General features: G+C 52.5%; 2 protein-coding genes across 2 annotated transcripts in view; one reads left to right on the plus strand and one right to left on the minus strand.

Annotated features, from left to right (window-relative positions):
* The window catches only part of LOC104393862 (rhodopsin), a 10,563-nt gene extending 10,159 nt beyond the window's left edge, over positions 1-404 (plus strand). Inside the window, exon 6 of the mRNA XM_010003384.1 lies at positions 48-404. Within this exon, the coding sequence (XP_010001686.1) occupies positions 48-404 (357 nt within the window). The remainder of the gene's footprint in view (positions 1-47) is intronic.
* A 3,681-nt stretch (positions 405-4,085) lies between these two features.
* PLXND1 (plexin D1) overlaps positions 4,086-23,960 on the minus strand; it is a 55,964-nt gene continuing 36,089 nt past the window's right edge. The window contains exons 25-37 of the mRNA XM_010003385.1: positions 23,741-23,871; positions 23,123-23,321; positions 17,268-17,414; positions 15,261-15,417; positions 14,494-14,597; positions 13,349-13,412; positions 12,304-12,338; positions 10,692-10,796; positions 9,724-9,887; positions 8,138-8,285; positions 5,542-5,682; positions 4,612-4,686; positions 4,086-4,202 (exon numbers count right to left, since the gene is read on the minus strand). Of these exons, the coding sequence (XP_010001687.1) occupies positions 4,086-4,202; positions 4,612-4,686; positions 5,542-5,682; positions 8,138-8,285; positions 9,724-9,887; positions 10,692-10,796; positions 12,304-12,338; positions 13,349-13,412; positions 14,494-14,597; positions 15,261-15,417; positions 17,268-17,414; positions 23,123-23,321; positions 23,741-23,871 (1,587 nt within the window). The remainder of the gene's footprint in view (positions 4,203-4,611; positions 4,687-5,541; positions 5,683-8,137; positions 8,286-9,723; positions 9,888-10,691; positions 10,797-12,303; positions 12,339-13,348; positions 13,413-14,493; positions 14,598-15,260; positions 15,418-17,267; positions 17,415-23,122; positions 23,322-23,740; positions 23,872-23,960) is intronic.

Below are 23,960 nucleotides of genomic sequence, written 5' to 3' on the forward strand. Positions count from 1 at the left end.
GGCGGGGGGGCCCCGGCGGGCAGAGCCTGAGCTGCTGTCTCCCCCAGGCCCAGCAGGCAGCAGCGAAGCCCCGGAGCCGTGCAGCAAAGCCCCAGCGGGCAGCCAGCCGCCCCGGGGGGGCCGGGAAAAGGCGTTTAGGGCCCCCCGTGGGTCCGGCCGCCCAGGATGCAGGGGAAGGCGATGGTGACAGTGACAGCTCTGCGGGTGCTGCGGCCAAGGGACCCCGGAAGGTGCCTGCGGGAAAAAGCAAAGGGAAGGCACCCAGCAGAGCACAGCGAGATGCCCCCAAGGCGAAGGGGGGTCAAGGCAAGGCAAAGAAGCCTCTGGCAGCCCCAGGAGCCGGCCAGGAGAAGGCAGGGCTGCGGAAGGCAGCCCCCCCCCAGGGGGGCAAGAAGGCCCTGTAGGGGACCAGGCAGCCCCCAGCCCTGCTTCCAGAAGGGCCCCAGCCCTTGAGGTCTGTGGTGGTTTTAAGTCCCCAGCAAAGGTTTTAACTGTGTTCATATCCTGCTAATAAAGCTTTTTCACTCCCCTCATGACATGGTGTGTGTGCTGCCCTGCAGGTGGGTCTGTGCCCCCTGCTCCCACCCCTGGGGGTGTCCAGCCTGCTGCCCTCCCACTTGCCCTTGTGCTAAAGCCTGGCTGAGCTGGGATTACAGCAGTGCTAGGGCAGCAGGACTGGGTACATGCCATGGGCAAGGGTCCCTAGCACCAGGGGAGCTGCCTGTACTCTGGCACGGTGAGAGGAAAATACTAGTATTTTAGGGCTCAGAAAATAATAATTTGGGGTGTTTGCTGTAGACTGCAGCATTGCTGGTGCTCTCATTATCTATCTGTGGTACAGTGCTCACCTCTAAACCAGTCTTGCTCACTCCTGTAAGTCAATGTATGAACACTTCAATTTAATAGCTTCAATTGCCTGATTTTTCTCTTGCTTTGCACAGAACGGAGCCCTTCTGAAGGTCAGCCTGATAATGCAAAGGGTTACAGTTCTCCTGGGCAGGAGAAAATAAGTGGAAGTAAAACTCTCTTCCTAAAGAGGATTTTGCTAATCTCCAGCTGGCCTTGCCAGTGCCCTCCAAGGCTCCTGGCCTTGCTTTGGGGCTTAAGCAAGAGCTGAGCAAACTAACTTCTCTTTAAACTTCAGCCTTGGCCATGTTGATCCATTTTTAATGGAACCCAAACTCATATACCCCCAGGGCTGGGAGGGGGGATGCTGCAGTGATCGCTGAGCAGAGCTTGCCCCCTTTGGTGGTGATTAACCTCACACAGCACTGCTCACGGGCATGGACGTGTCCCTTCTGCAGGGGGACCAGGCAGCAGCTGCCTCCTCCCTCACTAGGCACCCAGTGTGAAACATGAGGCTCTTGCTTTGAGAGGCCAAACCATTTAATGGCTGGATTTAGCTTTGCTAAGAGTTAGCTTTCTAGTGGGGAAAGAAAATCCCTCTGGTGCCTGGAAAGAGCAGCTTTTCTTGGGGGTGGTAGAAGAGAGAGGGTTTAGCAATGCCATGGTTATCTGCCACCATGTCGGGTTTCCCCTGCGTGCAGGAGGCAGCAAGGTCACCACACTGGTTTCAGCACCTGGTTTTATTACAAAGATAGGCTTTTCCAAGAGTCTGCCACTTCCACTACACAGCAGGTAAGGGCACTACACCCACAACACGTGCCAAAGTTAAAAAACATGTTACAAAGGGCTCGGGGGTTCAAGGCAACACTCCAAACCCTCAAGCTTCTGCTCTGGTGAAGTTGTTCCTTTAAAATGGTTGTAGCAACTTTTTTTTGTTTTTTTTTTTACACTTTGGAAACAATTAAATAATAAAGCACTAGGCCCCAATACATGGCCCAGCCACATCACCTGAAGGCAAACTGTACTCACTGTCAACTCACCTGTATCCTTTCCTCCTAACAACATGGAGCTATTGCTCCACAGCCCTTTCCTCACCTCCAGCCAAGCTCAACATTCTCTGCTACATTGGTCCTTCCCACCCTCACCTTCCCTGTGCTGGGCCTGCCTACATCTCTGGCAGCTATTCACAGTTTCTAAAAAAAAAAAAAAAAAGAGATTCAAGAAATTTTTGTGAAATCACTTTCAAAATAAAATGTAGCCCAGCTACATTCTTAGAGTTTCTATTCTGAAACCAAATCTTCAGCAAAAGCATTGAAACCTCTACAGTGTATGTACTTTTTCTGTAGTTCTCTTTTTAAAAAAAGCAACTCTGCTCTTCCCCTTTCCCTCCCCTCCCTCCCCCCCTTTTAACATACTGGATAAAGTCTATCATTTGTTTTAAAATAGATATCTATATACACACACGTGATTCCAATGTTCCCATTTCCTCAAATGTGGCATTGCTGGAGGCGATGGGATGGAGGCCACCTGTCCATGGCCGTGAGTCACCCAGGAGGAGCTGCGGTGGACCCAAGTCACTCAACACCAGATTGCGTCCGTGCCAGCTGGAGCAGTGCTGGAGGCTCACCTCAGACCCTGCCTGCAGTGAGGTAGTAACTTTTTTCTATTTTTCTTTGTTATTTGGCAGTGTGACAGCGTGGTGACTGTGGCTGGGTTTGGCCTCCAAGGGCAGGCTGCCTGTGCCTGCAGGGGGGTGCTGGCTTCCAGCACGGGGGGTGCAGCACAGCCCCTGCAGGGTGTGATGCTAAGGAGGGCTGGGGAGGTCACTCCCCTGCCTGCAGAAGGAAGAAAGGGGCCACGGAGCTGGGACAGGGGCTTGTCCCAGCATGGATGCTGTGGGACAGCAGTGAAGTTTCTAGGTCTGCTGCTGACCCCAGTGTGGGGCGGCCTGGGACACTTTCTGCCTTTGCAGCTGGGGGTGCTGGAGCAGCCTGAGCCAGAAGGTGGAGCTGCCAGGGGAGGGGGTCTGCTCCCTTCGCCTTTATGGGCCAAAACAGACTGGGCACAAAGCAAAGCTGTGCTCCCTTGGTTGATCTCGGGTGACAGCCATGGTGGGCTGGGTCTGTACAAGCAGAACAAGCTGCTTTAGGAAGACACTTCTGTAGCACTGGCCTTGTTTTCAGTGGTGATTGCAGGGACACTGGAACACGTGGGGCAGAGGGAGGGAAGATGCTACCTGTTGTTTTGCTCTGCATGTGGCTCAAGCCCACTCTGCTGGAGGGCTCTCAGCAGCACCTGACCTCTCTTGGCATGAGCAGCATTCTGGGGCTGAGCTGGAGCAGTGCCATGGATGTGTGTGCAGCCAGTGTGGCAGGGAGCCATGGCTGTGCTCCTCTGCTTCATGGCAGCAGCCATGGCTGTGTCCATCTGGCTGAAGGCAGTTGTTAGGGGATATCTGACTGTCTACTGTACATGTGTCTGGGAACCTGGGGAAGGGGAACAGCCCTTCCTGCTCTCTCTAGCAGTAACATGCTCCCCCTGGCCCTGCACCAGCTGTCTCTGTGAGGGGATAAAGTGCTTTCACCTTGCCCTGGCTACCTGGGAAACAACTATTTTCTATAAGCCCCAAGTTTCCTGTGTTGCCCAAGTCTCAGATGGAGGAGTGGTTATGTTTACACATACAGTACAAAAATTAAAAGGCACAAAACTACACAGAATGCAGCAGATAATGAACAGTTGATAGAGTCCCTGGTGTTGGAAAAACAAGGATGTCAGAGGGATGGTGTTGAGGGGTGCTCAGGTCTTGCTCCATGGCCTTTGCTGTCTCTTCTCATTACTCCCTGAGGCTCCCCTTCTGCTTTGTCCATTGTTATTGATTCTGCAGCCCCCTCTCTTGCCCTGAGGAACCACAAGCAGGGATGCGGGGAGCTGCTGACCTCGGGTGTTGATCAGAGAGGAGTGGTGAACTGAGCTTGCCACAAGTTTCACGTCTCCATGTCTGGTTGCCAACAGCAAATAAATTATGGGTGCCACAGTGCAGACCAGAGGAGTTTTTGGTGCTTGGAAAGGTGTCTCGTGGCTTCTTGTTAGGTGAGGGAGTCCTTTGGCCGTGGGCTAGGTCCACCCCCACCACAAGGCTGGTTTGAGAAGGACCCTGGTGGAGCTCATCCACAGTGTATTCGTGGCTGAAGGCAGGTTCCCTGTGGCACTGCAGGGTCACTTCCAGGGCTGCAGTCGGCCTAGGCTTCACTGCAGCACTCGTAGATGTTATCCTCCATGAGTGCAATCACTTGCTCAAACTTGTGCTGAAGCTGGGTGCGCTTCGTTGTGGGGTTGGCGTCCAGGGCAGCCACAATCTGCAGGAGACATGGGCAGGTGGGGGCTGGGGCAGCGTGGGCAGGGTGCCCACCTGCCAGCCCAGATCCCCCACCCAGCAAGCAGGGAGAGCCACCCAGTCCCACAGCCCGTGTCACACAGCCCCTGTATGTGTCACACCCCCCAGCACCCTCTGGATGCTCCGGGGCACGGCAGCCCTGCTTCAGCCTGCCAAATGCTGTTAAAATCTGCCTGGAATAGCTGGCCTTCCCTTCCAAGTCATCGGCCAAGGGACAGGAGAGCAGGTGCGTCTGTGTGTGCATTATTGTGTGTGTGTGTGATTATGCAAAGAATGCTAATCCCTTTCCTGTGGGCCCGGATGTGCCTGACTGCTGGGTTACTGAAAGTTGGCATTGCTCCCTCAGGGGTGCCAAGGCCTGAGCCCCCTACCTGGGACCGGTATCTCTTGGCATACTTGTAGATCTCAGCCATGGCAACATTGGTGTTGAATTCATTTCTGTATTTCTGTATAAAGACAGAACAAAGCAGGGAGGAATGTTAATGTGATGCAGCAAGCAAGTTCAAGGCCAGTCAGCAGGCATTAAATGGATTAAAATAAGGTTCTGGGCATTTTTGTATCTGTTGTATTGGTGCAGCTAGACTTTTTACTTACACCTTTAAGGAAGGTGCAATTGCTTATGTCACAAATGGCCTCAGGCTTTTTAAAGTCAGCTGTAAGTGCCCATGGCTGGCAGCACTGATCACCCCTCAGTGCTCAAAGCCATTTCCAAGGATGGGGTGATGTGAGAGCCGGGCATGGAATGCTGGCAGAAAATACCCGCTCAGTGGCTGAAGCTAAAACGCTGTGGGGAGAGGGTTGGATTTTGAGGAAGCTGCAGCACAGTCGGTGGCAGGACGTGGATCCGAGCACGGCTGCCAGCTCCTGAAGCTGGTACCAGGGCTGGTGTCCCACAGCTAGGCCAGATGCCAGGTCTGGCTGCCGGGGACTCGGGCCGGCCCTGGCAGCAGGCACCCGGGGCCAGCTGGCCGGGGGGCTGCAGAGATCCTCTTCCAAACTTCCTGGCTCTTTGGCACCGAGTTTCACTTTCAACTCCCAGTGGTGCCAAAGCTAGTTAGGTTCAAGCGAACTCGTGGGTGTTTACTGCAGCTCTGGCAGTAATTGAAGATGCTTGGAATTAGGTCAGATGAAGCTTGTGCCTGGAACTTTGGGCAACATATCCTTTCTTGTCAGCTCCTTCCAGCATTACAGCAGGAGCTGACTGCAGCCTCTCTGCATTCCCTGCTGCTCCCAGACTTTCTCTCAGCCCAAGCAGGGCAGGTTCACAGAGATGACCCTGTCTCTGGCTGCCCAGCCCTTACCCGTGACTCCTCTGCCAGGTGGGCGTTCATCTCCTGCTCGCTGAGCGGGGGCATGTCGTGGATCTGCTTGTAGTATCGCTGCACTATCTTCCTGTACTCGGGGATCTCCTTGGCGTACAGCAGTTTGTTGGTTGGGGAATCCTAGAGCAGGGGTGAGACACTGAAATCAGACACCCGACTGTTCCTGCCTGAAAATCTATCCTGTCTGACCAAGTGCGGGCCATCAGACACTGACTTTAGCTAAGCTGGGTTCAAGGAACAGCGCCGTCTTTGGTCCCAACCACACAGACAGAAGCGTGGTGGGACCAAGGCACCCAAGAGCCCGTGGCAGAGGTGGCTGCTCCAACACATCGAGGTGTGTTGGTGCTGCCCGCCCGTGGAGCCTCAGCCACCCCACTGTCCCGCTGCCCTTCGTCCTAGCAGGAGCTCAGTGGTCATCAGCTGCCCCGCCAGAGGAGGTGGGCTGTGTGTGTGCTGATTTGCAGCTAAAAAGCCTGCACAGGGTCAGGGGTGGCTTGCTGCCAGGCAAGGCTCTGCCGGAGTGTGGCACGGCCGTGTCAGATAAACCGCCTGTGCTCTGTGGTGCTGCCTGTGGAAACTGGTAACAGGGGCAGGGCTCCTGCGTGCGTCTGCTTGGGTCTCTTGAGCAGCCAGCTTGATTTAAACTGAAGAACAAAGCTGTCCTAGAGGCTGAACTTTGTCAGCTGAAATGTTGCTCTTGGATTTTTCATGTAGCTTTGATTTATTTTGCATCGGCTAACCCAGCCTGCCTGGCCTATATTGAGTGCATGTAACGTAATTAACAGAAAATACCGAGTTCTCTTGATTAATGTCAGTTTGGACAAAGCAGCCTTAACCTCCTAGCCACATGATTGGGTTGTCAGGGAAGGCGTAACCCTGCCTGCACTACTTGCAGACACAAGCATGAATGATTTTAACCTCGAGGCGATCCTGCCCTGCTGATATCATTACCCTGGGAATGAACTTGGCTGACTGGCCTAGCGTTGCATCCCGAAGGGAAACATCCTCAGGGAGTAAAATCAACGTGTCCCGCTGCAGGCAGCTCCCTTTATGCTCAGGCAGGTGGAGAGGGGAGTGAGGCCCCCGGGACTCCAGCCACGGGGCAGTGAGCAGGAGCCTGGGTAACTGCAATCTGCTGCTGCAAAGTGCAGCCTGGCTGATGCTGCGGGGGGAATGGGAAACGGGCACCAGCCTGTGGCACCAGATCACACAGCAGTTTATTTTCAAACCCAGTGACAAGGCATTAAAGGAACATAGCCAATTTACAGAGCCTGCTCACAACAGATTTTTTTTTTCCCCTTGGAAGCACAAAAGAAACCCATGCTGATTCTTTTCTAAGTTAGTTTTTAATTTGTGTCTTACTTGTCTGTATTATGAAGAGATGGGTACTGGTTTATTAACTGCTTGTGCACTGTAGATGTACAGACTCTGAGTCTGCCCTCCCATGTGCAGTATCAAGAACAACATACTGAAACCAGGAGAAGAACCCAGCCTGGAAAACATTCAGCAATATCCTGCATGCATATGCAAGCTGCTTTTTATGCTGAGGATTTATTCTTCCCACATTACTCAACAATTCCTTCACTTATGCTATTGTATTCCTGAAAAATGTTTCCATCTGCTCTCTGACTCCAGCTGACCCCTCTTCCCCTCATCCCCAGCTTGACAAGGACAAATTGTAGGTGTTTTGTAATGCATGCAAAAAAAGGAGTCCCAAACCCAAACAAACAAAAAATCAAGCACTCATTAGATCTTCCTCCATGATTAACCTCTCCCAGCAGAGCCTTCCTGTTGCTCCCAGCCGGGGGCTGTGCAGCAGCGCCCACCTCCCACCCCTCTCCGTAGGGTCCCCCTGCCTCAGGCCCGGTGCTGCTGCCAGCCCAGGGGGCGGGGGGAGCCCTGCAGCGTTTCTCAATAAACCTTATTTATGTCGGGAAGTCCCAAATGTCAACACCATGCTCAGCCAAGCCAGTGGGAGGAGAGCAACTGGGCGGGCTGGGCGTGCGCTGGTGCGTGGGAGTGCGATGGCGGGAGGCCTGGCCTGCGCAGCCTCCCTGGGGAGCCTTGGCTTTCCCGCCGAGCCCACCGGGCTGTGACCATGGCTGGAGGTGGCCAGTGTGTGATGGAGGCGCTGCCACCACAGCGAAGCACCGACTGGTGCCTCCCACCTGCTGATGGGCAGCGCCCAGGGGACAGCCCTGCCCCTGCAGCCCAGCCCGGCTGGCTCCTGCTGCCCGGGCAGGCACAGCTCCTGCTCACCAAGGCTCAGATCATCTTCCCAGCCCCTGCCAGCTGAGGGGCTGTGCCAAAACCACTGGCAGCCACAAGGAAAGCTTCACCTGAAGCTACTTCATTTTCCATCCTGTCAGAGAGCTGAACAAAGTGGGGGGAAGGAGGGAAGAACTCATCCTTTGAGACAGCCAAAACTCAGCCTCATGGACCTGAACAAATGGCTCCCAGCCAGGCCCACTGCCAGGGGCAGTTGGACTGGGTGGCCTCTGACTGTTCTTTCCCCCCCTCCTGGTGGCTCCTGTGGCTGCCCAAGCTGCAGCAAGATGTCCCCTCCAGACAGTACCTTGCCCAGCTGCAGGTCAGACAAGGAGCAGGCGTCAATGAAGGCCTGGGCAATCACAGAGAGACAGGCGTCGATGTGGTCAGTCTTGTCAATGTCAAAGACAAACTGGGGGTTCTTCAGGATGTTGACCCAAAACCTCAGAGGTAAGCTGTGGGGGAAACAACCAGGAACACATACCAGCTGAATCTGTGTACTCCAGAGGGAGACCAGAGGAAATGGAGTAAAGATGATGAGAGAAAGTGAATTGTAGAGAGGAAAAAGATGAGAGGCCAGGTCCAGCTATTTAATCAAGTCACGGTAGCATACAGCCCTCTACCTACTTAGAGGGGCAGGCACAAGTCTTCAACCTGTAGATACCTTTCTTCAGGCTGAAGCACATGGCACAGACAGGTACAACCTGATCTAGGTGAGTGTCTGCCCTGGCTCCCTCAGTAGCTCCCCAGCCTGCGGGGCTGCAGGGGGAACACAGGCAGGTCTGCCTGCACCGGGCTGGGCTGCAGCCCTGCCTCAGGTTTGCAGCAACGGTGTCAGATTCTTTTCCCCCTTCCTCGACAGTAACTGTCATCTGGTTCTGATGGTAAGCCTGGCCCCGTGAAATGCATCTGACATGTCTTTATTTCTGTTTTCTCATAATTTTCTCCTCCAGGTCCTCCAGGTCTTTCAGTGCTCACTTGGCCACAACGGTTTCAATGTATCACTCATCTTTCCTACCATCCCACCTCAGCAGCTGAGGAGTGAAAGCCACAGTAGGTCTTTGCTCTACTGGCAATCAAAGGGAACACAGGACAGGCAACTCTGCAGCTCAATGGCTGTGTCTGCACGCCTGCTATCCCAGCCAAATTTGCTTTTAATTTTCACGTGTTGGGCTGGAAACAGTTACTGTCCCTGCAGCCTGAGAAGCACTGAGCCTCGATGCTGCCTCCAAGCTCACAAAACTTCTGGTTCCTCTCCTGTTCCATGTTGCCCCTTCACCTTGTTCCTCCCTGTGCCATCCCTGCTGCTTCCAGCTCCCTCAGCACCGCTCCTGGCCTGTCCCCAGAGCCGCCGTGCCCGCCGGCTGCTGTCACAGCACCAGCTGGAGTCGGGGGAACACCCTGCAGTCACAGCTTGGTTACAGAGATGAGTGGGGAAAAGTGCTCCCAAGGGCTGAAAAGCCAGAAAGCAAATGAAAAGGAGGAGCCAAATATGCTGCTTTTTAAATCTCCATGACGTTTCAAAACCTGGCATGATTTTTGGACTCTATCTCAGATCTCTGGTGCTCACACCACTGCTGTCTCCTGTCATCCCATTCCTCTGCTGTTTCTCCTTCAATTATTTGTATTAGTGTTCCAGTTTGTTCTGCCCTTCATCTGCCTATCCCTCCTCTTCCAGCTCACCACTCCCCTGAGCTCTGCATGTGTTCAGAGCTCTCCAAGCCTGTGTTTGGCCTCATCTCTTTGCTCCCTCCACACTCGTCCTTGTTTTCCAAGTTCTTTTTCTACTTTTAGCTACCTAATGATTAGTCCAGGACACCAAGGCTCTGCAGCTGCTGCTCTAGAGAGATGGAAGGAAGAAAGGAAAAAAAGAAGATATTTCCTCTTCCAAACCTGTTGGTCTTCCAGATGTGCAGAGTGTCAGGGTCTGTGATGCCTCTTTTCTCTGCTTGCTCCTCTAGGAAGTCAAAGAAATACTTCACGGCCACAGGTGGTTTGTCATCTCGGATACTGAGAATAGCTTTGAACAAGTCGTCGAGGAACTTCTGCAGAGTGCCCTGAGGGACAAGTGCACATGATGGAGAGCAGGGAAAGCAGCAGCACCCAAGCCCAGGAGCACAGCACAAGGGGCCATGCCTGCTGTGCACAAGGGAAAGCCCTCTGCTGCCAGTTGGATAAATCAGAAGGGAAGGGGAATGCCAAAGCAGGGAGGGAAAGGTTTGTTTGTGCATAGTGATATAATTAGCTTGCATTTGGGTTTTATTTCTTTTGGCATTGGTATTTTCTTTCTTACTGCTAGGATCTCACATCTGTGATTGTTCTGTGCAGTAAATACAAAACCAGAGACCATTGGCCATTCTTGTGATCTCTGCTCCAGCAAGGCATCATGCTGGGATTAAAGATGGGCTGGGAGCCCAACTGCTGGAGCTGAACACTCACAGAGAGTGGCAAAATTCTAATCTGAATTAAGATTGCATGGACATATCCCCTGCTGAGCTTCTCTATCCCCTTTCCCAGCAGGATCTCTCTCTGGGGAGGTGGGTTCAGGTCTGAACTATGCACCATGAGCCCTGAGGCAGTCAGCATCCCCTTCATGTGCACAGACCCCAAACCATTCCAGGTGATCCTGTGGGGCTTCTCGCAGCTGCATTGCTGCTCTGAAGGTGAGCTGGGAAGCTGGAGGCAACCCCAAGATCCAGGTGCCCAACAGCCTGGCTAAACATGCTCCAGCCATCCAGAACAGAAGAGTCCCACCACCTCTGGAGAGCCACCAGCCCCCAGTGCTCCTTTCCTAGAGCAGGACCACATGGACCACAAACAGCAATCCCACCTGCTGTGAAGGAGGGCATCCCCTTTCCTACCTTTGTGGAGAGCAGCCTCGTCAGGTAGATCTCTGGTAGGACTTTCTTCCTGTGGCTCTGCCTGTGGGACTTCTTATGTTCAACGGATTCATCGGTTGGGAGAACCTGGTCCGATACAAAACACATGTTCAGAGCACTCCTCCCTGGAAGTGTCACACTGAATTTTCCTTTAAGTATAGAATTTCAACTGCATATAAAGTTCAACTAAAAAGCAGTTACTGTGTTATAAATACACCCTTATATGACTTTAAAAAAGTGATTCATAGTATGCAGATTTTCTGACATTTGTTTCTCTTGTGCTCTTTATTGGCTCTCTCAAACTGAAGAAAGAAAATGAAACAATCAATCTCACTTTGCATGTAAGTCTGCTCGCCTTCCTGGTCCCCATGCAGTGCTCCTGTGTGTCTGCAGTTTAGGCTCCCAGGAGCAAGGCACAAGGCTTCCACGGAAACCAGCTTTTCTTAGATTCAGAAAAAGTGCAAGAACAATCAGCCAATATTTCTACTCTGGCTTTTTTAAAAACAAAAATAAATATTCCACTGGACAGGTCAGTTAATCACTGCTCTGTAATGACCCAGCAAGCCATTTAAGTTCATCTTGGCATTGTTTCACATGTGCATATTCAGTTTCCCATCCCTCCTCCCTGGCTCTGTGTGTGTGTGCACGTGTGTGTTTGTGCTCTATTTGAGCATGGAAATTTTAGCAGAGAAAAAAACCCACAACCTCGGGCCATAAAATATCATTATTGTCCATAACACTTTTTTTCATAACAGCTTTTAGCAACATTTAGCACTTGGTACTTGCAGCGTGGCACACAAGCAGGAACTAATAAATCTGCCAGCCCTGGGAAGCTGGTGGGGTGCCAGGAGCTGCCGGTGGGTGCCAGGGCCCGGGCTGGGCGAGGTGCGAGCGGCGGCGCCGCCTCTGACCCGCTGCGGGGTCTCTGCGGCTGCTGACAGCTGCATCAGGCACAGCAAATGCTCTGCCCCCCTGGTAAATTCTCATTGTGTCCCACAGCATTAATGCTTGTCTACAGATAACCTTCCTGTGCCTCTTTGAGCCTCTCTGAAGAAAAACAACGAGCTCTGATCCAGCTTGTTCATCACATCTGATGTTAATGAATTGTTAATATCAGCAAGGCTGAGAAGATTTTCTCCTCTTCCATCACATACACTGAGAAAACAGGACTAGAGACTTAAGTGCAGGAGAGATGTGGGACCACTGTGCACACACAGCCTGCCTGCTCACCTCCTTGCTCCCTGTGCTTTCCAGGCTGCCACCCAGACAGCTAGCCTGGCAGCAGGAGACAACCTGGCCCCTGCCGTGCTGGGGCCACAGCCCAGGACTGCCTGTCCCACTGCTCAGCTGCTGCTGCTGGGTCAGCAGCGGTTGCAGAGTCAGAAGCTGTTGCTAAGGGGTGGCCATCACGAAGGGGCAACACACAGGAGACTGGATGGGCAGCTCTGTGACCCACCCCGTTGTGTACTGGGAGTGTCCTGGAACGATGGCTCTGCTCCCCAGCAGTGCCTCCCTGGGTGGGCAGTGAGGGAGTGTGGCCCCTGGCCCCCTAACACACAGCCACAGCCTCAGCAGCCAGGAGTGGGGAACTTACCAAGTGGAAGTACTTTTCAGTGTCCAAATCCTTCACTGTGAAGCACAAGAGAGAGAGAGAGGCAGAGGCTTAGTCAGGGGACCCAAAACAAAACCCACCTCAGCAAACACCCTCTGTGTCAGGAGGTGTTTTGCTTCCCCCAAGAACCCCAACACTGAGCTGGTGTTCCCACCCCAAGCAAATGCAACAGTTTTGTATTGGTGCTTATCACCTTCTGGGGTGCATGGGGAGTTCCTCAGGAGGTACTTGAAGGAGGACTTGAGATCTCCTAAGGGGTGTTTTAAGAGGGGTGCAAGAGCAGGGTCAGCACAGGAGCTGTGTCACGAAGTCCCATGATGCCCTGTGATGTTGTGATGCCCTGCAGCCCTGTGCACCCTGGGCCATCTCCCAGCCCCCCAGGTAGCTCCTCACTCCAACCAGATTTTGCATTTTTAAAGCAAAACTACAGGTGTGCTGCCAGCCTCCCCTGCACTGCATCAATCAGCAACCTACACTTCCCAGACCTTGTGCATGTCTCCTGCAGAAGGAAAAGTGGGAACAAAGCTCCCTGCATCCCTCTCCCCTGGTGCTGGCTGTGTTCCAGCAATGCCACCACACTTGGCAGCACTGAGCACTGAGAGTCCCCACTCTGTCTCACCATCGGTCCCCCCGGGACACTGCGCTGCCACTGCCAGCGTGGCAGGACACAGCCCTGGGCCCCCGTGGGGAGCACGGCCACATCCCCCAGCTACCATGCACCATCTTCAGCTCCTTGGCTGTCTCTGCCCCAGACGTAGGCAGCAGCATGGGCGAGGGGGTCTGCAGGGCCTGGGGGGCTCCCTGAGCACACCCAGGCCAGGCTCAGTGTCTGCCCAGGCCCAGCTGATGCCCTGCGCTGCCCAACGTGCCTCCACCAAAGGGTGCTGGTGACACCAGAGCCAGCCCTGCCCAGGTAACACCACCCCAGCAGTCACGGGGCTGGCAGCCAGCTCTCTGCACCCCTGGCCAGGGACAACACAAGTGCTTCTGCCACCACCAGCAGCAGAGGACAGAGGAGAGGCATTACCTCTGCTCAGTGTGGTGTCCTTCTTGTCTGACAAACTCATGGCCAGCGACGCCCCTTCGGGGATCTGAGGAGGAAGGGAAGAGCAGATGTCCATAACTGGCACCTTCATGGTGCCTCCCCTGGAGCCCTTCCCTGGGAAGGAGATCCTGGGAAGTGGGGGTGCTGGTGCAATCCCTGGTGCCTGCCCTGCCCCTGCTGCCCAGCTTGGAACCTGGCAGTAGCAGCACTGCCCTGCAAGGACAGGGATTGCAAATGCAAATGCAAGACAGTGAGGTTCTCAAATCCAATGGGAATCAGACAAGTCCAAGTAGCCAAAATACATATTTGGATGTCAACATCAGGTAATTCAAAGACAAAGAGTGTTACACTGTGTGGATGCTTTTTGCCTTCCCCTGGAAAAGGAGCTGGCTGCAGCCTGGACTTGGGGCCAGCAGAGGGGCTCCATGGCACGGCTGCTACACAGGTAGTATCGGTCAGAAGTTCTCAGCTCCCTTTTTTATTTTCCACACACTGCTACAGACCAGTGAGGATTATGCTCCCTGGCATACCAGGGAATATGGAAATCTTATCAGAATTTTTTATTTAATTTAATTTAAAAGGAAACATGGTGAAGAAAACAATTTGATTCACCACATTTCACCACACCTCCCACATTTTTGGCCTCTGCTCCTCGATGGCATCTCCAGCCCCTGCTCTCAGGGCAGACAGAGACACTTCTTTGATTCACCACATTTCACCACACCTCCCACATTTTTGGCCTCTGCTCCTCGATGGCATCTCCAGCCCCTGCTCTCAGGGCAGACAGTGACACTTGTGCCACTGCTTTCAGCAGGTGAAGGATCAAGAGCAGAGTGGTACTAATCAGCCAAGCTGGTGGCCATTGGGAATAGGAGCTTTTTTCCTCCTCTTTCTGTTGTCAGTAATAACTTGTTTTGCATGAAGAGTGTTTAATTAGTTTCAGTGTGTTGCAATATTAACGAGCTTCTTGCCAGGGCAGATGTCTATTCCCCGGAAGCTCTCACGGAGCTATGGCAACCTCCCTGCTTGTTCCTGATAATCCCAGTGTTGGAGGGGGAACCACAGCTCGCCCCGAGGCCAGGCAGGCTCTGAGAAAGCAAAGCCTCCCCTCAGCACCAGCAGGTTACCTTGTAATGTGCTAACGTGTTGAGCTTCTTCCTGCCATCCTCCACCACCGAGGTGTCGTCGAGGTCCCGCAGGATGTAGCTGTCGGTGCTGGTGGCAAACCACTCTGAACAGAGAGAAGGGAGAAATGAGGCACCAGCCCAGTGGGACACAGCTGAGCAGAGTTGGGTTCTGTTCCTGCTCCAGCCCAGGGTGTTCTTCTGCAGAGGTTCCCTCTGGTACTGACCACACTGGACATCATGCCTGCATCTCCACAGCTCACTGCATGGCATGGAGGCACCACAGACAGCCTGAGCTTCTCTTACCAGCACTGGGCTTGGATCTTAAATTGTGGGGGAAGGAGTTGGCCATGGACAGGTAAATGACAGATCTGAATCCATGGCCAGACAGGAGTCCATAGGCTCAAAGATTTCTGCCAAAGGAGAGACATGTATTAACAAGCCTTCTGCAGGTTAAGGAGTGTTTTAGACGGTATCTGTTCTGGAATTCAGACAATAGACTTTAAAGGGGGCAAGTCCAACCATCCCTCTGTTCTACCTGAGTGTTCATAAAGCTTCCCTCTAGTAATGTGGCTCCCTTTTCCCCACAAATATCTGGTCCCATCACTCACTCCTGAAAACCATCCTCAAGAAAACGTCACCTTGATGTCTGTCCTCTTGTCAGTGCTGCTTCACCCATTGCCCTCTGACAGACACCGAGAGCTGACATGAAACATCAGGTGCTTCACCTGGTTTTAAGGACCACCTGGGCCCAAGTATCTGGCCCTTACCGAGGTCAACGTCTTCCACCCTTGGCCACTGTGAGTAGGGAACGTTCTTGCAGAAAGCCTCCAGAATCTTCTCCTTCACTTGGCTGAGCGTATCTGTGTCCATGGCTCTGACGCTCAGGGAGTCCATCCCGCAGCCTTGGAAGGAGACATTGAGGTTCTGTGGGCAGAGGGGTGGTTAGGAGGGGTGACCTGCCCAGAGCTGCTGCTCCGCAGGGCGCGGGGAGGCAGCGGTGCCCGCACGGCCCCAGCTGCTGGTTGTGGGGAACAAACGTGCCCAGTGACACTTCCCTGCTCCTGAGCTGCGCTGATTCACAGCCCGAGGCTGAAGGCTCCATTTGTTGACAGAGCCAGGAGGGCACAGGGAGTGACACTGTGACCTCTTCTCATGCTGCCCTGCTAATGGGCCGTACCCCTGGTGCAGAGACCACCCCAGGGGGAGGAAGGGCCAGGCCCCGTCAGCAGCCATCGCCTCAGTTCCCCAGCTGCCCCACTGAGGAACAGGGCTGCCTCGGCTCGCTGCTCGGCCTCCCCACACATCCAGCTCCTTTGCTTAGACAAGCAGCAAGCAAGCTGCAGGCTGGGGCTGCAGCAAGCCTGGAGTCCTCCACCAGCACCACCCCATAACCAGTTCAAGAACCTACTGAAGAACAGGACAAGCAGCTTCCCATGGCTGCAGGCTGCCACAAACACCAGCTCAGACCACAGGGATGCCCAGGCACTGCCACTGTCACAGCAGAAAGCTGCAGGGCCATGAGAGTGACTTTTCCTAAGAAAAAACCCTTCTCCTCTTGTGGGAGCTGCTGCCATGGCAGTCCAGCAAGGAGAGCCTGAGCCCAGGTGCCTCCTCCTCCGCCAAGCTGTGCAGACCCCAACACTGCAATCCTGGCATCTCCCATGGCCCAGGGGCTTTGCTCCAGGACGGCCCCAGCTCTGCCTCTGCCCCGTCCACTGCCTGGTGTGCACGAACCTGAGGGCAACCTTCTGTGGTGGGGAACAGAGCCCCGAAGCCATCTCACTGCCTGGCTACAGAGGCAGCAGCCTCGACTACAAGAGCAACACAAATGCACTTACAAAGTCCAGTTTTCTCTGTAGCATAAAGTGAAGACTTCTTTTGCATTTTACACTAGGCAGGTGGTTTTCAAAGCAGAGGTTCAGTTACCAGTAACAGGGGATGTTGCCAGTGAGTTAGCACTGACCCTGCAGTGCCCTCCTTCCTCCAATGTACCCTGGTCACTTTTGTTTCTCTTCTTGCAAACACAGTAGGAAGCAGCCATACTTCCCTGCTCGCACTTATGAAGTTACCATTTCTGCTGAGAAAGCTAATACTTTGCACCCTGCTGCTCACCCCGTGCTGTAAATTTACAGGTCAATTGGTAAAAGGAATCTGCAGAGGATGTGGAGCTCAAACCTGCTCTGAGTTATGGTGATGCACATCTGGGATAACCCACTGACTTCAGGGAAGCTACTCCAGATTTATGCCAGGTAATTGAAAGCAGGATTTGACCCAGGCTCTAGAAAGGCGTCTGCTGAATTCTGTGTCAGGCACTGGAGGGAACCGAGCCCTTCACATGCACAGCCCTCATCTGCTCTGTTCCCACTGGAGCCCTTCTGTAGAACCACTTTTCAGCCCCACTCCTGTGACACCCTGGGCAAAGCCCCCACTCGGGACTCAGGGCTGCATCCAGCACCTTCCTGCTGCTGGTGAAGATGCTTGTTTGCCAGAACAGTAACCCTGTTGCTTTACCTCTCTAAATAGGGCAGAACAAATTTTCTCACCTACCTCCACGCCTAACCTGAGGTAATTAGGTGGTCTGCCAAGGGACAGACACAAAAAACCCCAGTCATTACAAGCCTTGTCTGTCACCATGTGCTTAGGCAACAGCCAGGTGACTGCAGGGTAGGACCTACACAGTTATGGCACCTGCACGGGCACCAGATCAGCCACAGGCACAACCTCCCCCCAGGACATGAGGGACATGTCCTTCAGACCCCCACACAGGTACTCACCCTCGGCTTTGCCTCGATGTTCTCCCTCAGCAGCCACTCCTCATTGAGGGTGTACCTGGCTTTCCCTGTGATGGCATCAATGGACCCTTTGTTAATCTGCTGTTTGATCGCACAGATCAACAGGAAGAAGGGCTCTCCAACTGTCTCCTGGGGCAAGGAAAGAAATCCAAGTAAGCAAACCTGACTGCCAATGGTAACTCCTTCCAGCAGTGCAGTGGGGATGGGCTCTGCATGGACACCCAAGGTGTCCCTCCACAGCAGAGAGCAGAACTGGCCCATGTGTAGCTCAACCTGTTTCGGACACTGTGCCAGTGGTGCTCAGTGTCATCAGCCCCCAACTTCTGACAGCAGCTCTGAGAATGCTCAGAAGTTTTCAGACTTGTGGCAACATGACAGCACAGATGAGAAAGAGGACATAACAGATGACAACAGCCACAGGCAATTTTTGGGGAAGGTGAGCTGTGATTTTCAGCATAAACATAACCCATCCAACTCCTACAGCACGTCCCGTGGGGCTGTGGATTGTCACCAACAGGCTGTGCCAGCATTTGCTGTCTCACGGGCAGAGTGGTTGGGTACTGCTCAGAAGTTTGGGGCATATGCAGAGCTGTGCTGAGTGGGTACGTGTGTGCACGATGCTCAGCAAGACACAAATATACATTAATTTACACGTGAAATTACACATGAACTTTGGGGGGATTCTGGTGTATTCCAGTGCAGAGATGTTTCTTGCCATCTGACAGAGCACTGACAGTACAACATACTGCACTCAGTAGGACAAGGATGGGCTAATGTGCACAAAATTCCAGGTCTGCAGGGGTATTTGGGCACTCAGCTTCCTCATGAAGGCATCAGCTGAACCCCTCCTTCCTTGTGCTGCCTGGCTTGCCATTGAGCTCCATGGAAGTGAGCCCACCGCCTGTGCCTGGGAACTGGTGTTCATACTTTTCATACCACAGCAGAGCCCTGATCACAGCAAAGCAGAAAGATCAGGGTCAACAAGCTGTTCCCATGCGACAGCAAGCAAACACAACATTTAACTCCTTACATTCATCAAACTTCATCTTACAGGAGAGAGGTGAGTTGTGACACTGCTGCAATGAAAACAGAAACAAAACAGGGAACAGCTCTTTGTGATGCAGTTCAGCTACACCGTTTTAATGCCAGATTTCTGATCCACTTCTGTCTGCTACCCTGATGTGCAAGTAAAGCATAAGCTATTTTCTTAAGAAACTCTTCAGTACTGGAGTACATCCCATTCTCCCTAATGTTCATGTGCAATTTCCTTCCAACGAGGCAAGTGCAAATTATTGCACATTTATGTACTTTCTGAGCATCACACGCACCCCACACAAGCACTCCTGCCATCTGAAATCCTGCTCAAGACAACAGATATTGAATGATTTGGTATTTCTCAGCTAGGAGCTGCTAAATCCTGTTCAATCTGCTTCTTAATTAAGACTTGGTGATTCTTTTATTCTAATTGCCCTATAATTGCCAAAGCAATTAGTTTGATGTCAATTTTGATGGGGCTGCGCTCAGCACAGTGCCGGCGAGGCTCTGCGGCGGGGCTGGAGGTGGGCACGCGCCATCTGTGCCAGCGCTGCACCCGCCTCATCTGCCGAGGGCAGCTCCTTTTATGAACACAGGGCAGCTCCTCAGGGCTTCTGCTGGGGCCTAATGGCTCCCTGCAAGGCTCCCTCTGAGCAGGCAGCACAAAATGGGCTGAGCAGCCAAGTGCTGGAAATGGAGGAAGGCACAGCTTCCAGAAAGGAGAGGGAGATGAGAAGTCGTTGGGACATGGAGGAGTTGAGGTGGTGAACAGAGTGGAAAAAGTGTCAGGAGACATAAAGAAGAGTTGGTTTCCTAGAGAAAAGTGGAAGTATGAGATAACAAGCAAGGGCGTGACAGCAACACAGAGAGACCCACCAGGCTGCAGAACCTGCTCTCCTCATAACATCAGCTGAGTAGGTCCAAGCTGACCCTGCACAAGAAGTGCCGACCGACCCTGACAATGTACCTGCTGCAACAGGAACTCTGCTCACATCATACGTGTGTGAGCACATGGCAGGCATGAACCCAAGGCTAAATTCAGTGCCGGGTTTTGGAGCCTGCCCGGTGTTCCCCGTGGGAAGCTCTGGCCATGGCTCCAGCCACAGAGAGACACAAGGAGGCTGCCAACAGCTACGCGGCTGCTCCAAAAACACTAAAAATGTGTGAGTCCTGCTGATACAGGAGCTCTTTAGGGCTTGGAACCAGTGCAGCGTGCATGGGTCAGGCTGACCCTGCAGCCCTTTCTGGGGGCAGTGGGCAGGAGCAGCACCAGCCCCAGGATGGACACCCGGGAATAGCGGCAGCGCTCGGCCGGCGGGGTCCTGTCTGTTTGGCTGCTTGGCTTTCAGGCTCAGGAACTGTGGGATGTTATGGAAATCTGAAAAAGCACTAATCAGACAGCAAATTTCAAAGAGGGGAAAGAAGGGCTGGCAGGCAGGGACTAGAGATAAAATGGCAAACTTGGAAACCTCAAGCTTTGTTCGGAAAACTCATCTGGAAATGAATCAAAACTGTCTTTGGACTTGGCTGGTTGGGAGAAAGGAAGTTTAACTAGAAGAGATCAGTGCTGATTCAGGACAAAAAAATACTTAAAAAAACACAGTCTGGGGCCTTTTTTCCTCCTATTGTGGATGTATTTTAATGAGACTTCATTTTCATTTTTGACTGAACTGTTATGGGCTCTTAAAGCTATCCAGGGCACTGAAACCACTTTGCAGTAATGGGAAGCACAGCTCAGGCTGGCACTACTCGAACTGTTTCACGCACAATGAACGTGGGAGGGCTCGATTTTTATATGCTTGGAGAAAAAAAAAAGGTTTACAGTACAGACTGGGTTCACATGTTGCTGCCCTATTAACAAGGCTGACAAGGCATTAGAGGTGTCCTCCCAGGAACATGTTACAGCCATTTCCAAATGCCTTGGTGAGGCTGGGGTGGGAAAAACACAGAAACAGCTGCTTGCCCCAAGTGCCTGCTAATTTTGGGATGACTATCTATTTGCATTCTGTGAAGAAATCTTCTAACCAACCACAAACCTCAGCTCTAACCAACTCTGGAAAGCTTGGATGCAGACCTAAAAGCAGAATTCCAGGACATTAGTTTTCCTTCAACTCCTGGTCCCCTAATGCTGCAAGGAGCCAGGCACAGTGGCACCACAGCACCTCATGGGGAAGGCTTTTTCCCAGTATTTTCCACCAAAGCAGTAGCAAGAAGCAGAGACACAGACTGTTTTATCTAAGGTTCTCACTCATTTCTGCAGAAGCAGAGCTCTGCACAGGTGGTGCAAATGCTGCAAGACTCCTCTCAATCCCTTCCCAAGCAGCAAGCCTCCTGCTAGCTCTCAATCATATCTCCTGCACGCAGGGAGCAGAGCTCCCCTGCCAGAGTGGTGACTCCCCTGCCTTCAGGTGCCTTCCACATGTTGAGACCACGAGTGACTGTGGCCTGCAGCTCCTTCCCAGTTGAAGACAGCTCCTCCAAATCATTTTCCCCCAAAACACAAATGGACGGCCTGTTAGGCAGAGCATTAATACGAAACAAATGTTTTGAGTATGTAGCGCTGACTTACAAGGGGAAATACAAGCACTTGGAACTTTTCCACTGCACAGGCAGGGACCTTCACAACAGCTGTTTCAAATAGACGTTGTGATTAATGGGGATAATTCAGGAATGAAAACCAGACCCATCGTCACACGTCTGACAGACCAGTGCTACAGGCAGGCAGGCAGCTTTTATTTCAACCAAGAACTGCCCCTCTGAAGGTATTTCCCTCTCTGAGTTTGATCCAGAGGAACGCAAGGCACATGGGAGGCATTTGACTATCACTAGTATTTAAATCACAACCCAGAGTTGAAACCACCCCCGTGTGAGGAGGAGTTGTGTCTGTCTGTCTGTCTGTCCAACTGCTGCAGCTCTGCACTCATCTGCACGGCGGGAAAGGTCCCAGCTCTCCCATCGGGACTGAGCCCCCATCCCTTTGCACAGCTGAGCTCGTGTCCACCTGGGACCATCAAAGGGCCTCTCTGGACATTTCTGTCTGACCAGTCCCCCACCTCTCACATCATGAACCACATGGGATGTGACCTTGGAAATCAGCTCCTTCTTGTGCTCTCCTGTGGAAACCATGAGGTGAGAAACAGCCTGTGGTGGAAAATGCAGCGATGGTTTTCACTGCCAGGGCCTCAGGCTGAGCATGTGAAGCAGAGGGGACAGCAGACCTATGGTGCAATGTTAGCCCCTGCTGAGGAGCCACCATCCTGGGCAGATGGAGATGCAGGCTCAGCTGGAGGCCCATCAGCTCTATAAATGGCCACCACTCTGCAGTTCTGCTCCATCCCTATCCCATCCTTTCTCCTTCCTCTGCAGGGTGAGCCAGGGTGGCACAGTTCTCAGCTGGCACCAGCAGAGAGCCAGGGCAGCACAGCATGGGAAAGCCAGCCCTCAGCTGGCACCCGCTCCACCTGCACTGTCCCTGCTGCAGGGACAGACACCAGCCCAGCCTGGAGCAGCTGATGGTGACGGCACCTCCCAGTGCAGCGCCCACACTGGGGAGCTCCTCAGCCCTAATTAGCCACATAGTGTGTCCAAGGCTTCAGCACCACGTGATAAGACTCAACTTTCCTCTTTTTTTTTGTCCCTGAGAAAGCTTTCTTGCACAATGTCCATTTTTAGCACAAACTGGAGCCGGATCAGATGCCTCACATGTGGTCTCCACTCCCCAAAAGGAGAGATCAGCACTTTTTTTTTTCTCTCCAATGGTTTAACTACAGGCACAAAAACTGAAGATTAAAAAAAATTCACTGATCCACTCTTTTCTGCTCTTACAGGCTGGATAGTCGTGTTGCACTGGCACAGCCATCCTCATTTGCTCCTATAACTTTTATTTCATTTTAATGGCTAATTATGTGAGCTAAAATGAAAGATTATGAACTACAAACACACAGGCTTTAGGACAAAAAGTGTGCATCAGCTGGATCAGAAGACACTACTATATGTATGAGGACAATACAGCACTGCTTCTGTGGCTACAGCAAACACTTGGGGAAAAGAAATTTTTCAAAGGCTTTTTCCAGGCTCTCCCCTGTGGGTATAATGGGGTGTCCTCCAATTAACTGCCATGGAATCAATTAAGTTATTGCTCAATTCTTCTGGGAAATTCCAACAAGAACTGGCAAATGTTGGAGATAAAGCCCTAAGCAGATGGACCACTGATGTGCTGTGAGATGCCAAATATATTCCTTTCCGTTACTGTCGGAAGACAGTCAGGCTTCTGGGACAGACACCCCCTTCTCCTGCTAAGATCTGCCTGGCCAGCACGGAGCCCTGAGGACACCTCTGTGCAAGGGTCCCTGGGCACTGCGGGGGGGCAGCCCCTGCTGTGGGGCCACTGCCCCCTACGGCTGGGGCTGCTGAACAGAGCACCACCACCAACACTGCTGCACCATCCACAGGGCTCTGAGAGTGGGTCAGGGAGAACAACAAGTAACTGGAACAGTTTCCAAAACCTCAAGCCCTTCTGGTTATTTTTCCCCTCCCCTGCAGCTCATCTCCAGCAGGCTGAGAACACTGACATGCCCTGGCCTTGTGTGAGGCTGATCTCACCCCTGAGCAGAAGTGGAGAAACGACAGAACTGAAGGTTGCTTTTCCATACCTGAACCTTTCAATAGGCTAGAGTTTGTCCACCAGGAGTGACCACTCCAGTGGCAATGCTGGCAGGTGTTTAGGTCCTCAGCTGTCCCTCGCTACCCCTGCAAGCAGTGCTGAACTGGCACCCACCACAGCAGCAATCTGGTCCTCTTACTCTGAGATAGCTGTACATGCAGATGGACATCCAGTTAGTGAGCATCTTCTCCACCACGGATTCTGTTCTCCTTAGCATTAGCTTGGGGTTTTTGGAAGCTGAAGCATCTATTAGATCCACCAAGAGGTCCTTCATGATGCTGGTGTAATACTCCAGTTTGCCATGCAACGCAATAGTAAGCAAGGAGGCCAGGTTACATCTGAAACACAGAATTGAGCAAGATTCAAGCACCAACCCAGCAAGTCTAAACTGCCAACTGGCATTAAAAAAACTGAAAACACAAAGGCTGCATTTCAGACAATTTTCATGAGCCTTCTCAATGGTGTTAAAACTTCAAATCCTCTCTCAGGGCTGCAGAATCCTGGGCCAGCTTGCACCCTCTTGCTGGTAAACCAAATGTTCAGGGACACAAACACAAGCAAGTCACTCATTGTACCTTTTGGTGGCCATCAGGATAAAGAAGGTTTATAGCTGTCCATTTCTAACAGAAAAATGGGAGGCAACTGTAACTCAACCTTTAACTGAAAGGCACGGCGCCAGACTTGGGCTGGGTTGCTTACAGGCTAGGAATAAATCAGTCACCTCCAGCTGCCAGGCTTTTAGTTCTGAAATTCATACCTGTCTCTAACAGCAAAGTCCTTCTGTTGCTCAAGAGCATGGACAAATACAATGAGAAAGTGCTTGTTGTTGAGCAAGGTGGAGAACAGTGAGACTCCTTCTTCCATATTGGGCCTGCAGCTTTCAGGGATCTAAAGAAAGATTTAGAAAGCAAAGTCAGAAAAACCTTACTGGTTGCTTTCCTCTAGCTTTTATCCTTCCTGACTGCAAGGATGTCCCT

Source organism: Chaetura pelagica, unplaced genomic scaffold (assembly GCF_000747805.2).
Source record: "Chaetura pelagica isolate M959 unplaced genomic scaffold, ChaPel_1.0 scaffold328, whole genome shotgun sequence".
In the NCBI taxonomy this organism is placed as follows: Eukaryota; Metazoa; Chordata; class Aves; order Apodiformes; family Apodidae; genus Chaetura; species Chaetura pelagica.